The 14,698-nt window shown below is 37.1% G+C and overlaps 1 protein-coding gene across 1 annotated transcript in view; it reads left to right on the top strand.

Moving 5' to 3' along the window:
* INTS12 (integrator complex subunit 12) overlaps positions 1 to 14,698 on the top strand; it is a 36,305-nt gene that overhangs the window by 682 nt on the left and 20,925 nt on the right. Inside the window, exon 2 of the mRNA XM_020974743.2 lies at positions 8,413 to 8,576. Coding sequence (XP_020830402.1) covers positions 8,421 to 8,576 — 156 coding nt within the window. The 5' untranslated portion in view covers positions 8,413 to 8,420. The remainder of the gene's footprint in view (positions 1 to 8,412; positions 8,577 to 14,698) is intronic.

The raw sequence follows: 14,698 nt of genomic DNA, 5'->3' as shown, positions 1-14,698 counted from the left end.
AGAAGACACTAAGCATCTTTCGGTTGTTCTGAGGGTCAAATGAGATTAAACTAAGTGAAGTGCTTGTACATCTTTAAACTCTCTGTAAATGACAATAACAGTGATGATGATGATGATGATGATGATGGGTAGAAGCAGCTGGGCTTAGTAGAAGGAATTCGTGGAGCCAGAAAGACCTGGGTTCAAGTTGAACACATACGGGAGGGGTGACCCTGGGCATGTTGCCGTTAAACTCTTATAGAAATGGGGTCACAAAATTGTACATATCTTTAGGATATAGGTGGGAAGCCCCATCATTGATTTAGAAACCCACATGTTAACATCATCTGTGCTCCATTGTGTCTTCGTTTATTTTTGGTTATTTTCATTTATTTTGTAAAATACTTGGGGATTACATTTTAATGTTGTTAGGGAGGCAGTGAGGCCTCTTGTTGGCCACATGCATTTGACCCCTGTGCTCTAGGCAATTTTCTGTGAGTTTCATCACCTACCAGCCTCCTGCACTGATGAAATCACAGATCCTGTCAATCAGTCAAAGAAAGAAAGAAAGAAAAGGAAAGAGAGAGAGAGGTAGAAACAGAGAGAAAGACAGAGATGGAGACAGAGGCAGATACACAAAGAGAGAGACAGAGAGAGAAAGACAGAAAAGTTAAGAAAAAAGAGAGAGGGAGACAGGACTGTGAAGATTCAGGGAAGAGGCAGTAATGCTAGGCAACAAACTTTCTTTTTCTTTTGTTTTGTTTTTTATGAAATGCTTGCTATGTGCCAAGCCTTGTGGAAAGGCAAAATCAGGGTCCCTGACCTTGTAATAGGCAAGGCAACTTGCAGAGGACTACATATGTGCAGGATATACACAGTATTTCCAGCAGCTGTTTTGCTTTGTGTGTTATGCACAACCTGAAACTTGTGCGTTTTCGGGGGGGGGGGTGGCTAGGCAATGGGGTTAAATGACTTGCCCCTGGTCACACAGCTAGTTAAGTGTTAAATGTCTGAAGTTGGCTTTGAACGCCCGTTCTCCTGACTCCAGGGCCAGTGCTCTATCCTCTGCGCCACCTAGCAGCCCTGAAACTTGTGCGTTTTTCTTCTCCAATGTCCCCTTTCGCCCTATCGCTTCACTTGTTGGTTTAGAAGTTGAGTCTGCCCTCTCCAGTCTTACCTTGTGTTAGCTTCTGTAGATCATAGCTACATAGCTTTAGAACTGACATTTACCCCACAAGTCACCTAGTCCATCTTACTCTGAAGGTCATCTCCTTTCACAGAGGAGGAAAATGCATCTCAAAGACCTTGAGGTTTCTCCTGAGGTCATAGAACCAGTAAAATTGGCAGAGCAAAGATTCAAACCCAGGTCTTCTGTTCATAGAAAGAGAAATTTGTGAGGACTTAAGATAAAAACAGAGGCAACATTTGTCCTTGAAGACTTATCTATAACTACATCTACTGGGGCAAGTAAAGAGATTGCAGGGCGTCATCCAGGCTAATGTCATTTAGTCTTTACTAGCCGTTTTGAGGTGTTAGTAAGGTGAGTTGTTGGGAACGAACATGTTTATTCTCCATCTGTAATCCTAGGCTTTAAGGCCATTTCCTTCCAAGGAGATGAATGTGGGAGTTTTTTACCTCTGCTGTGAGATTTGGAAAGGTGATAGAGGTTATAGTAGTGAAGGCCAACTTTATGAGTATGTTATTATTAATACTAATGTATCTAATTCAACTGTGAAAGACTTTGCTACTCTGATCAAGACAGTGATCCAAGACAGTTCCAAAGGACTTAGGATGAAAAATGCTCTCCACCTCCAGAGAGCTATCTGATGATCTCTGAGTGCAGACTGAAGCAGACTTTTTACAATTTCTTTATTTTTCTTGCTTTTGTATGTGTGTTTTCTTTTGCATCGTGGCTAATATGGAAATATGTTTTGTATGACTTCATATATATAATTGATATATTGCTTGCCTTCTCCAAGGGGTGGGGACGAGGCGGGAGAGCAGAGAATTTGGAACTCAAAATTTTTTAAATTAATAATAATTTTTTAAATGTTATTGGGAAATGCTTAATAAAATATACAAAAATACATTAAAAATAATAGTGTATCTAAGTCAACAGATTTATCGAGTGTCTGTGTGCAAAGCATTGTTTGGAGCTGGGAATATAAAGACTGAAATCCCTGCCCTCAGGAAGCTTGCATTATACTAGGGAGATGCAATATAAAAACAAACAAGGAAATACAGCATGATTTGAGGAGAAAGAGAGTGTTAGCAGTGAGGAGAATCTGGAAAGAACTTCCCCCAATATTGGCATCAGGTCTTATCTTTGAAGAGGCCTTGATGCGAAGCAGGGTCGGGTGGGAGTGCTGAGCTTAGAGTCAGCATATGTGGGCTCATGTGCTAGCTGGACATTTTACTGACTGGGTTACTGGGGACAAGTGGCTTCAGTTTTCTCATCTGTAAAATGGAGACGATAATACCTGCACTGCCTCCCTTCTAAGGTTTGTTTTTACTACCTCTCTTCAGTTTCCAAATCCACAAGACTGAGTGACTGTATGATCCCTGAGGTCTCTTTGCCAGGAATATTCTCACTGACTAATTCTCTGGGTCCCTGTGAGTAAAGTGCTTTGGCAATATTCTGCCTACTGTGAGCTATTATCAGTCTCTTCCACTCTCTATTTTCAGAGTATTCTCCTTATTCTTAGGGTTCTTTTCAAAGAGTACTTAAACTTGACCAGTCAAGTATGTTACAGAGTTCCAGCCTTTGAAATCTCTCTTGTCAGTCCAGCTTCTCTCAACTCCAATTGAGGATCCACCTTAATTTAGGCCCCTTTTCCTTTCCCAGAGAGTATAATGGTAAGGGCATCTTAATTGATCATCTTGTCTCCACTCTCTCCCTCCCTCCAATCCACCCTCTACTTTGCTTCCTAAATAATCTTATCCACTGCTCTGATAATGTCATTTATCTTCTCAAAAGCCCTTCATAGCTCTCCATTGCCTAGGAAATTACATATAAACTCTTGATCCTGGCATTCAAGCCCCTCCACAGTCTGGCTTCAGCCAACATCTAGCCTTGTCTCACTGCGCTCCTTCATGTATTCTTATGTCCCAGCTGAACTAAACCATTGCCAATTACCTGTTGTTATAGTTCTCATTTCTGTCTCTCTGTCTTCTCTCATGCAGTCCCTTGTTCTTAAAATAGATTCTTATCCTTCCTCTATCCCCAAGAATCTCTATCTAGCAGATAATTTTTAAAAAAAGAATAAGTTTTTGTTGCTCTTTTTTTTTTTAACATCACCATAATTTCTCCCAGTATTCCTGTCTTCCTCAGAGGAGGCAGGGAATATGCATCTGTATAGCACCTACTGTGTGGTTGCACTGTGCTAAGCACCTCTGCAAATGTTATCTCATTTGATACTTACGACAGCCCTTCAAGGTTGAAGAGAAACTGTAAAATGCATCACATATAACAGAATATTTTTTAAAGACAAAAAATAAATAAAAAGAGGGGGGGAAATCAGTATAGCTGATTAATACAACAAAAAAGTATGATAATATGTACTGTATCGAATTCATCGTTTCTTACAATATAATAATATTTTATTAGATTCATGAATCACAATTTGTTTAGCCATTCCCCAGTTGATGAACATCTACTCTGTTTCTAGTTCTTTGATATCACAAAAAGTGCTACAATAAATATTTTGGTGTACTCTATATGGGAATGTTTCTTATCAATGGCTTTCCTTGGGTATAAGCCTAATAATGGAATCTCTGGATCAGAGGATATGGACATTTTAGTCGATTTATTTGCATAATTCCAAATTACTTTCCAAAATGGTTGTTGTAGATTCTCAGCTCCTCCAGCTGTTTAATAGTATACCTATCTTCCTACATTTCCTCCAACATTGATTTCCGTTCCCATTATTTGTCACCTTTATCATTCTGCAGGGTGTGAGATGAAACCTCAGGGTTTTTTGTTTTGTTTGTTTTTTTAATTTGAATTTCTCTTATTAGTGATTTGGGTTAGTGGTTCTCTTGAGAACTATTTGTTCACATCCTTTGACCATTTATCTTATGGGAAATAGTGTGTGCGTGTGTGTGCATGCTCATGCATGTGCTAGTGTGTGTATAGATCGATAGATATAGATATATACTAATTTTTCTATAGCCCTTACTATGTGCTAGGCACTGTGCTAAGCACTTTACAATTATCTCATTTGATTCTCATAGTAACCCTGGGAAGTAGGTGCTATTATTATCTGCATTTTGCAGATGAGGAAACTGAGACAAAGGTTAAGTTATATGCCCAGGGTCACACAGCCCAATTTTGAGCCCAGATCTTCCTGACTCTAGGCCTTGAACACTATTCACTATACCACCTAGCTGCCCCAAATATAGATAGATTAGATTAGATAGATGAATGTATATACATATACACGCACACACATATATATATATATATATACACATATTTATATGTATATTTGGTGATTATCTTGTATACTAAGCCTTTATTAGAGAAATTTGATATAAAGATTTTTCCCCATTCAACTGCCTGCCCAAATGCATCAATTTTGTTTGTACAGAAGCTTCCTTTTTAGATTCTTGTTATCTATTTCATGTGTAGATTCAAGTTATCTATTTTTTCTTTTTGTAATTGCCTCTATCTGTTTTTTGGTTAAGAATGTATCTCTTACCCATACTTATGAAAGCTTTATTATTGGTTTCTCTTCCAATTTATTTGTAGTATGGTTTTAAATATTAGGGTCAACATTCCATTTTGAATTTATTGTGGAACATAGCTTAAGTATTGGTCTAAGCCTCATAGAAGCCAGATTGCTTTTCAGTTTGCCCAGTAGTTTTTTTTTAATCAAAATTAAATATAAAATTTCCTAAATAATTCATGTTTTCCACTTTATCAAACACTGGATTATTGAGTTTCATTGTTTCTGATTCTTCCTTGTCTGATTTGTTTTACCTACTGAGGTAGGTAAGTTTAAAAAAAAGCTACCTCTGTTTTTTAACCAATACCAGATGGTTTTGATGACTGCTTCTTTCTAATAGAATTTGATATCTGGAAGTGCAGTTGTCCTTTCTTCCTTATCTATTTTCATCATTTCCCTATATAGTCTGGATCTTTTATTTTTCCAAAAAAGTTTTATTACTTTACTGAAGTATGCAAAGTGTATCTTTGATAATTTAATTGGTACAGCATTAAAACTCTAAATTAACTTTGGTAGTGTTGGCATTTTAAATTACTTTGGCAAGGCCTAGCTATGTGCAGTGAACATTTCTCTAGCTGTTAAGTTGTTCTTCATCTCTGTACAGAGCACTTTATAATTGAATCCATACGGGGGGGGGGTGCGTGCACGCGCGTTTTACTAGATTGATTCTTGGTACTTTGTACATTTTGTGGTTATTTGAAATGGGATTTTCATTTTCTATTAATTGTTTCTTGAATTTTGTTATGTAGCAATACTGTTGAGTTTTGATAGCTACTTTTCTGAAGCTATTGTCTCATCCTTCCTGGTTCTCTAGGATTTTTAAGTAAACCATCATATCATCTCTTCTTTGTCTTTAATGTCACTTTCTCTGTGTTATTGCTAGCATTTTCAGAACTGTATCAAATAACAGTGGGGGAAATGGACATCCTCGTTTTAATCCCATATTAGAAAAGGTTCTAGTATATTCCTAATGCAAATGATGCTTGCTTTTCGTTTTATATAGATTTTTCTATATATAAAAAATGTCCCTCTATGTGCTTTGTAGGATTTTAGCATCAGTGAGTGCTATACTTTGTGTAAAGCTTTTTCCTCATCTATTGAGGTAATCATGTGGATTTGTATGTTTGTGTTTTCAATGTGATCAGATACGTTGATTGCTTTCCTAGTCTTGAACCATTCTTTCATCCCTGATAACAAATCCAATTTGGAATACAATGAATAATTTTTTGGATAAATCTCTGTAGTTTTTTTGATAGGATTTTATTTAAAAATTTTTAAGTTAGCGTTTATTATTGGTCTGTGGTTCTATATTTTATCCTTCCCTTGTTTAGATATTAAGACTACCTTTGTTTGTTAAAAGAAGTTTGGTAGGGTGCTTTCTTTCTCAATTTTAGACAATAATTTATGTAGTATTGCTACTTAATTAGTCTTTAAAAGTTTGATAGAATTCTTCTGTGAATCCATCAGGATCATAATTTTTTCCCTTGGTAAATTTTTGCCCTTTATAACTACTTTTATTTCTTTTTCTGAGATTGGATTATTTAAAATCTTTATTTGGTCTTCTTTCAGTTTAGGCATTTCATGTTTTTGAAGATATTCCTCTCATTCTTTTGTATTCTCTTTTGTTTGTTAGCATTTAACTGTGCATAGTATATTATGATAATTATTTTCATTCTGTATGATTTTGGTGTGATTTCACTTTGTTTATATGCTATTTTGTTGATTTGATTTTTCTTTCCCTCTTTAATTACAGTGATTAAAGTTTTTATTAATTTTATTAGTCTTTTCAAATAACCAGCACATTTAGTTTTATCATTTCGATTTTTGTTGTTTCCAGTTATCTATTTCTCTTTTCATTTTTAACATCTCTTCTTTTGTGCTTATTTTAAGTTTATATGAAAGCTTTCTAAATTTTAAGTGCATATTCAGTTCATTAATGCTCTTTTTAAAATTTGTTTAATGTATATTTGTAGGCATATGATTATTTTCCCCTGACAAGTGCTTAAACTACATCCCAAAAATTTTGGTATGTTGTTTCATTATTGTTATTTTCTTTCACATCATTATTGTTTCTATCATTTGTTCTTTGAGCCGCTTGGCAGCTAAGTGGAGGAGAGATTGAATTGGAGAGTGAATTAAAGGCAGGAAGGCCAAAGGCTGGGGATAGCTTTTTCAAATTTTTGCTCTTAGCTTAGTTTCTTTTGAGATAAGTCTAACTTTACTTTAGTATAACTTTTTAAAACAATTTAAAGCATTCTGTAGTGGAAGTTAGCAGGTATCATTTTTTCTTCTGGATCTTTAAAATAACCAAGCAGCAGTACTAAATATTATTTTTTTCCTTATAAACTTAGAGGGGAAAAAACGTCAAGATTCAGCCTAAAGCAAGTTTTAATGGCTTTATAACCCCCCCAAAAAAAACCCCCAGAAGATTGTAAAAGAATTACTGACCAACCCTTAACTCTGCCAGTGCAAGTGTGCTATGTTATTATAATATTAACCCCAAAGTCAAGAGGAGGATTCTAAACCATGGTGGAGAGACCAAAGGATTGAACAAAAGTAGTAAATTTTAATTTTAACAATTCCTTTCTAGCTAAAGCATTTGCGTAAGTGACCATCAGAGATATATCTTTTATAGCAGAATCCACAGTATTTTGAAACTAAAGCTTTCCTAGTATTGTTCTAGATCACAGAATACCTTCATTTATTGTAATTATTATCATTATTCTTATTGAAAGTTCTGCAAGAATCCTAGCATTATAATAAACCCAGTGGAATTTATGTAATTTTGATTTGATCCCTTTCCTCAATTTGGTTTTAATCTTTTATGGGAATGTGAGGCATAATAAATACAGAATTGATCAAATCAGGGCATGAGAAGGGTTTTCTGGGGTACATGAGAATGAGAGAAAGAGGACAAAGTGTGTAGAAAGCATGGCAGGCACCAACCAACCAGGGAGCGATCATAGCTTCTGTGGCCAGGCACTTAGAGCACTCCCTAATCGTGGCTTAGCCTCTGGCTTTTGTTAAATTTTTTTTTTAAGTTCTTGACTGTGACATCATTACAGTCTGAGAAGGAAGAAGTGGAGGGAATAAGCATATATAGGATACCTACTATGTGGCAGGCACTGGGCTAAGCACTTTACAAATTATCTCATTTGATCCTCAAAACAACCCTAGGAGGTAGATGTTATTATTATCCCTGTTTGACCTTTGAGGAAACTGAGGCAAACAGGTGTTAAGTGACTTGCCCCTGGTCACACAAATGGTGTCTGAGGCTAGATTTTAACTCAGGTCTTTGTAATTCCAGGCCCAGCCATCTCTCCACTGTGACATCTAACTGCCTTTGAATAAATCTTTCACTATCTGTTGGAATCTGTCTTTGATTTTATAATGGAAATCATTAGAGAAACAGAGATTGTGAATTTTATTTATAGCCAACCTTGTTGGAACATGTCAGGCCTTTAAGCTGAGGAAAACTTATACTAAGAATAACCATATTTGTTATTTGAATTTTGTATTTTTTGTAGCAGATTTGCCTCCTAAGTCTATTTGACTTAGGGTGGTAATAGAATTAGTTTGTATTCACCAAACATAGGCAAAACCATACTGTATGGCAGAGAAATGCAAGTCTGGAGCTAAAACATTGTCACAGTTCAGTAAGACTTGACAATAAAATGCTTTTCTTTCCTGTTTCTTTTTTATTTAGTAATTGCAATGGCTGCTACTGTGAACTTGGAACTTGATCCCATTTTTTTGAAAGCACTGGGTTTCTTACACTCAAAGAGCAAGGATTCTGCTGAAAAGCTGAAAGCTCTGCTGGATGAATCTTTGGCAAGAGGCATTGATTCAAGTTACCGCCCATCACAGAAGGTATGTACATGAATTAAATAACTAGAGGGCTTTTGTGCAATAGAGATAAAAATCAGAAGGAAATGGACAGGGTAAAAGATCAAGGCGTCTAGGGATGATCCCTTTGGCAACATTATTATTTCTCACAGCATGAAGAAATTAGATTTCATTTTCTTCTTTCAGCATTCAAATCTAAGTTGAATTGTTTAGACAAATTTAGGAGGTAGAAAACTTTATTCTCATATTAGATGTGAATGATAAATGCACTCATTTATGAAACCTACCTCATTTTTGCAATTTTATTTATTAGTATGTCTGACAGAAAAGTTGATTTTTTTTTCCTGAACATAAGAACTATATCCTTCTCTTTTGTCTTAGTCCTAAAGTCTTTAGTCTGTGGAATTAAAGAATTAAGCAAAATAAAAGGATAATAATTTTATTAGATAATAAAAAGGGCTGGATTTATGGGAAGATGGCTGCATGTTGAGACCTAGAGGAACCCAGATCCCCCACTACGTACCATTAGAGCTCTAGAAACTACAATGATACAGAAAACCAAAGAGAAATAGCTGGAAGCCCCTCCATCCCATCTAGGACTGCAGACATGGATTACTGGAATCCTGTGGATGACATGGACAGAGACCAGCCCTGGGAGGCAGAAGGCAGAGTGCTCAGAACCAGAGCAGGGGACAGGGCCAGACCAGTAAGTGCCCCAGCAGCAGAAGAACCCCCAGCCCAGGCAGCCCACACAAAGACACAGCTGTAGCCACCACAGAAGATGGGGCCACACCAGCTCTCTGGCAACCAAGTGTCTGGGGTCTGGCAAGAACACAAGCCATGGTATATGTGTGGGGCCTCACAAACCCAGAGCAAAGGAAAGCCAACTCTTGGTTCAGAACTGTGCTAGAGTAAGGAGACAAGGAAGTAAGTCAAGCCACCAGGAAACAGGCAAAACCCAGGAATTCCTGAAGAAAGCAAGCTCTTGTCGTAGCCTCCTTGGTTAGGACTAAACAGGGCCTGCTCACTCCACCCAAAATTGTGGGACAGAGCAGAGTTGGGCCTAGACAAAAAGCCTCAATCCAGTAGTTGAAGCTGGAAGTATGAGTAGACAGGAAAATGACAAACGGTGAAGAAATATTGTGTGACTGTGAGAAAACCAGGAGGTAAAGCCAGAAGAAAAGAGTAATGCTGCAGCAAAACTAAGTAGTGCCTCAGAGAAAAAGACTGCCCTGTCAACAAAGACTACAAGAATACCGAGAAAAATGAAATAAGCCATAAAATGGAACGTTTAAAGGGGACAGCAGCCAGGGAGGAAAGAATGGCGAGGAAAACACATCCTGAGGACAGTGGTAAATCTTAGCCAGGAGTTGAACTTACTGAAAATTAAGATGGTCCAAACAGAAAGCACTGGTCACGAGTCAGAAAGAAATGTTAAAAGTGAAATAAAAAGGTTGAAACACAGAAGAAAATATTAGAAAATATAATACCAAAAACACCAACCTAAGTAACAGGTCAAGGACAGGGAATTCTCTAAGAACCATTAGGCTACTTGAAAATCAAAACCAAAGAGAAAAGCCTAGATATCATAGTTCAAGAAATTATAAACAAAAATACTCGATGTATTAGAAACAGAGGACAAAGTAAAAATAATAATACACCAGTCACCTCCTGAAAGAAACTCCTAAATGAAAACCCCCAGGAGTGTAATAGCTGAAATACAGAGCTTCCACTTCAACAAAAAAGCCCTTCAAACAGCCAAAAAGAAAACATTCAGGTACTAATGATACACATTCATTAACAAAAGTTAGCAGGTACCACTTTGAAAAGCAACAAGAGCTTGGAATACAATATTCTGAAGGAAAAATATAAAAGCTTCCAACTAGAAATAACCTACCTGGTAAAACTGAATATTATAATATAATGATAATATAATATTTAACATTTATACAGCACACTTTTAAGGTTTGCAAAGTGCTTTACAAATATCTCATTTGATCCTCATAGCAACCTTGGGAGACAGATACCATTATTATCCCCATTTTATAGATAAGGAAACTGAGGCAGATAAGCGTCTTGTCCAGGCACACACAGTTATTAAACATCTGAGATGACATTTGAACTCGGGTCTTCCTGACTCCATATCCAGTGCTGTATGTACTGTGCTACCTTGCCACCTCAGTACAATCCTAATGGGGAAAAATATGGACTTTTAATAAAAATGGAGGATTTTTAAAAATTCCTCATAAAAAAGACCAGAAGTGAATAGATACTTTAAAATGCAAATACGAAAGATGAGAAATATAGAAAGATAAATACATTTGATCAAGTGGAAAGAACTAATACAGTGATAAATTATATTCTGAAAAGAGGAGAAGAAAGGAGGGTCCTTGCAGAACACTTGTGTCCTCTTGGGTCATAGAGAAAGTTAAATGAGACACTTGAGGGCAAAAGAGAAAGGTTATGTTCTTGTTTCTGGCTTACTCTTTTGATGGTGTAGTGGGGAAAGGAAATGTGAGGGAAAGAATGTACTGGGGAGAAATCTTAATCTCTCACACAGTGGGAATGCAAGAAATGATGCTTGTTCAGAAATGGAAGAAGAGGCGAGGGAAATGAGAATCCCACGTACTCACTGTTATCTGAACTGGGAAAAGTTCAGGAGACAAACATGCACACACAATTAATTTGTACATTCTGTAGAAATAAATAGGGAAATAAGTAGGAATAGAGAGAAGGAAGATGAAAAGACATGCTGCCCATCTCCTGGCAGAGAAGTGTTGGGCTCAAGATATAGAAGAAGACATAACATTTTCAGACATGTTCAATATGAAAATTATTTTTCTTTCTTTCTTCCTTCCTTCCTTCCTTCCTTCCTTTCTTTTTTCTTTCTTCCTTCCTTTCTTTCTTTCTTTCTTTCTTTTTCTTTCTTTCTTTCTTTCTTTTCTTTCTTTCTTTCTTTCAGCCTGGCAGTGGGGTTAAGTGACTTGTCCAGGGTCATACAGCTAGTTAAGTGTTATGTGTCTGAGGCCGGATTTGAACTCAGATCCTCCTGAATCCAGGGCCAGAGCTCCATCTACTGTACCACCTAGCTGCCCCAGAATTATTTTTCTTGACTATGCATATTTGTTACAAGGGTATGATTTTTTTTCCCACCCAATGGGGAGGGGTGGAGGAGGGGAGAGGACTGGGCTAGAATCGAAAAAGAAACAGAAAAAAGTTAAAATTTTAAAAAGTAGAAAAGAGAATCACTGAATCATGGGAAACTCTGGTGGTTTCCAGGCTTCTCAACCCACAAATGCCAAAGATGGCTTAGAAGGTCAGTGGGAAAGGTTTGTCAGACCTGGGTGAGAGAGGAGCATGGTCCATTCCAGTCCTAGTGCAGCCTCAGGGTGGCAGCCACAGTGGCAGCAGACATAGTAGCAGCAGCTGCTTATGGAGCTCTTGGACCACGGATGGTGGGGGGATCAAGTGGCTGATCAGAGGGGGACTGCAGGGATCTCTTTGCTGGCACCAAGGCGGAATTCTTTTGCTTTGCCCTTGCTTGGATCTGGGTCACAGTCCTGGCTGGCAGTCCAGGGATGAGGAGGAGTGCTGACGAGGCTGGTGTGGTAGAGAGGGAATCTTCCTCACTGTTCCAAAGCAGAAAAGAGGGCTTGTGGTCACTCATAAACCAGAGCCCAGGCCAGGAAAGGAGTAAACACCTCTCCTTTGATCATACCACCTTAGAAGAACTGAAAATGTATAGGTCCCTAGAAGTATCTCTGAAAACGGCTGCACATAACCCCTGAAGCTTGGGTCATTACACCTTCCACACTGGAAGCAGAGCCCTCCCTTAACACAGAGTTAAAAAGTCAAGTAATTGGCTAGGAACATGAGCAGGCAGCGGAAAAAGACTCAGACTATAGAATCTTACTTTGGTGAAGAAGATTAAAACATACAACCAGAAGAAGACAACAAAGTCAGAACTCCTACATCCAAAGCCCCCAAGAAAAATATGAATTGGTCTCAGGCCGTGGAAAAGCTCAAAAAAGATTTTGAAAATCAACTAAGAGAAGTAGAGAAAAAACTGGGAAGAGAAATGAGAGTGATGCAAGAAAATAATGAAAAACGAATCAAAAGCTTGCTAAAGGAGACCCAAAAAAAATACTGAAGAAAATAACACCTTAAAAAATAGACTAGACCAAATGGCAAAAGAGGTCCAAAAAGCCAACGAGGAGAAGGATGCCTTCAAAAGCAGAATTGGCCAAATGGAAAAGGAGGCCCAAAAGCTCGCTGAAGAAATAATTCCTTAAAAATTAGAATGGAGCAAATGACTCTATGAGAAGACTCTATGAAAAGAAATTATGAAACAAAGCCAAAAGAATGAAAAAATTGAAGACAGTGTGAAACATCTCATTGGAAAAACAATTGACCTGGAAAGTAGATCCAGGAGAGAGAATTTAAAAATTATTGGACTATCTGAAAGCCATGAAAGAGCCTAGACATCATCTTTCAAGAAATTATCAAGAAAAACTGCCCTGATATTCTAGAACCAGAGGATAAAATGGAAATGGAAAGAATCCACTGATCACTTCCTAAAACAGATCCCCAAAGGAAAACCCCTAGGAATATTACAGCCAAATTCAGCGATAACCTCTTTCCAGTGACTCCTGGTGAGGTAGATGAGCTTAAGTGGACTCATAGGTAGTTACATAGCAAAGCTAATAGACATTATACTGTTATGCAAAACAAGATTTAAAACAAATTAAATTACTTCTATTTTATGTTATTATACCAATGGAAAAAAAATATTGTGCTAAAATAACATTTTGAAACTCTGAAACAGCAGGAAGTTCATCTGATAAGGTCAGCTGAGATATCAAGCATTGAATATAAATAATTTGTTAAGGTTGGGAGTGGGATCTGTTTTTAAGTCATTAACAGCAGTTGTTCAGTTTGCTAGTTTGAGCAGTTTAGAAAAATATTCTGTTATGTGTTTAAAAGGCACTCAGAAGGATTCACTTAATTATAGCACTCAACTATAATTCCCACCACTATAATTTTGTAGAGGAGATGTCTTGCCCTGGGAACCTATGCTTGGTACTTAATTTCTGTTCTAGTTTAAAAGTTGAAACAGAGGAATTAAAACAATGTTTATATTTGAAAAGTGCATGCAAATTTCTAAAATATACCATCTCTAGAGGCAGAGAATTATAAAGGAACATTATGTGATGTCCACTGTGTAGGAAACACTGGAAGTTCACATCCGCCAGTTAATCAAAGCCCTTCCTGAAATTCAGTTAAGGAAAACATATTGACATATTGTCAATATGCTATGCCACAGGAGGCCTTGGAATAGGCCTTTATTTTGAAGCAAACAAGTTCACTGACATGACATTTAATTGCTTTAAAAAAAAAAAGAGGCTAACAAAGCAGTCCTTTGCCCAAAATTTTGTTTTCACCTTTTCAGTTGGTAGTCTCACTTTTTGCTGGAGTCTGAAATATCAATGTGTTTTCAAATGAAGAGCAGGAGAAAATAATACCGGTACACTTCCTTATTAATTTAGTATTTTCCCTAATTACATGTAGAAACAATTTTTAACATTCACTTAAAAAAAATTTGAGCTCCAAATTCTCTCCTTCCTTTCCTCTTCTACTCCAGTCATTGAGAAGACAAGCAATTGATACATGTTATACATGTGCAGTCATGTAAAACATATTTCCATGTTAGTCATGTTGTGTAAGAAAACACAGAAAAAAAAGAAAGTAAAGAAAAAGACTGAACATGTCTGAAAATGTGTATCTTATTCTATATCTTGGGTCCAACACCTCTCTGCCAGGAGGTGGGCAGCATGCTTTACCATCAAGTTTGGATAATTGTGGTCGTTGCAGTCATAAGGAGTTGCTGTTCAGTCATTTCAGAAAAGCATATGTTTCATTCTGCATTCAGTCTCCATCAGTTCTTTCTCTGGAGGTACCTACCGTTTTCATCTTAAGTGCTTCGTAATTGTCTTGGATAGTTGTGTTGCTGAGAATAGCTAAGTTATTCACGGTAGATCATCATACAGTATTGCTGTTACTGTGTACGATGTTCTGATTCTGGTCAGTGCACTTTGCATCAGTTCATGAGAGCCTTTCTAGGTTTTTCTGATAGCATCTTTTTGTTG

This window comes from Phascolarctos cinereus, unplaced genomic scaffold, assembly GCF_003287225.1.
Source record: "Phascolarctos cinereus isolate Bilbo 61053 unplaced genomic scaffold, phaCin_HiC Scaffold_9;HRSCAF=440, whole genome shotgun sequence".
NCBI lineage: Eukaryota > Metazoa > Chordata > Mammalia > Diprotodontia > Phascolarctidae > Phascolarctos > Phascolarctos cinereus.
Note: the sequence above shows the minus strand (reverse complement) of the source record. Positions and strands in the feature narration are given on the sequence as shown.